The sequence below is a fragment of the Caenorhabditis briggsae genome, assembly GCF_000004555.2.
Source record: "Caenorhabditis briggsae complete genome, chrIII, whole genome shotgun sequence".
Lineage (NCBI taxonomy): Eukaryota > Metazoa > Nematoda > Chromadorea > Rhabditida > Rhabditidae > Caenorhabditis > Caenorhabditis briggsae.
Window position 1 is genome coordinate 1,283,495 of NC_013490.2, and position 802 is coordinate 1,284,296.

General features: G+C 32.7%; 1 protein-coding gene across 1 annotated transcript in view; it reads right to left on the minus strand.

Annotated features, from left to right (window-relative positions):
- Positions 1 to 253: 253 nt before the first annotated feature.
- Cbr-daf-2 overlaps positions 254 to 802 on the minus strand; it is a gene marked incomplete at both ends in the record, with an annotated part of 27,200 nt that continues 26,651 nt past the window's right edge. The window contains one exon of the mRNA XM_045243384.1: positions 254 to 364. Coding sequence (XP_045095781.1) covers positions 254 to 364 — 111 coding nt within the window. The remainder of the gene's footprint in view (positions 365 to 802) is intronic.

Here is an 802-nt window from a genome sequence, read left to right on the forward strand (position 1 = left end):
CATTGGGATGCGGCGGGGCGTTTGTGAGGATATGGTCATTTTTTGAGACAAACAAAGAGATTTTTGAGAGACATAAATTATAATTTTTGGGAATTTTATAAATTGGAATTTTTGAAAAAAAAAATTCTGAAAATTTTTTTTTTCAAAAATTTTAAAATTCTGAAAAAAAAATCTGAAACAAACAAAAAATATTATGAAGTTAGAGAAAGAAGATTATTTTTTAAAAAAATGAAAAGGGGGCGGAGCCTAATTTTCAGGGATGCTCCTCGATGAGACGTTCTGTTTCGCCAAATGCCGTACGGCCGTTTCCACGATGAGGGGGTCCATGGTGACCATGATGATGGTAGCCGGTGTTTCCATTTTTCTGAAAAAATTGAATTTTTGAATTTTCAGCCAAAAACATTGTTTTTTCTAAAAACTTTTTTCCAATTTTTTTTTTCGGAAAGTGCTCTAAAATAAATTTCTGAGCTTAAAAAATAGGGCCCACTTTTTTGGTTTTAGTGTGGACCATTTTTAGGCTAATGGAGAAGGTCCTAGAGCTCAAATTTTAAGATTTTCAGACAAAATCTGAAAATTTCAGACAAAAAAAATTAGCAAAAATTTTTTTTTCGTTTTAAAACTATTTTTTGGCCCACGATCCAAGGGTACATCGAAAAAGGGTACATCGAGTTCTTAGGGTACATTGGTTCTGAGGGTACATGGGATCTTAGACTGTAAGGCGTTTCCGCCTAAGCCTACAATTTTGAGCAGAAATCAAAATAGTATGTATAAAAATATTGATTTACTTTTTTTGTCCACCTAC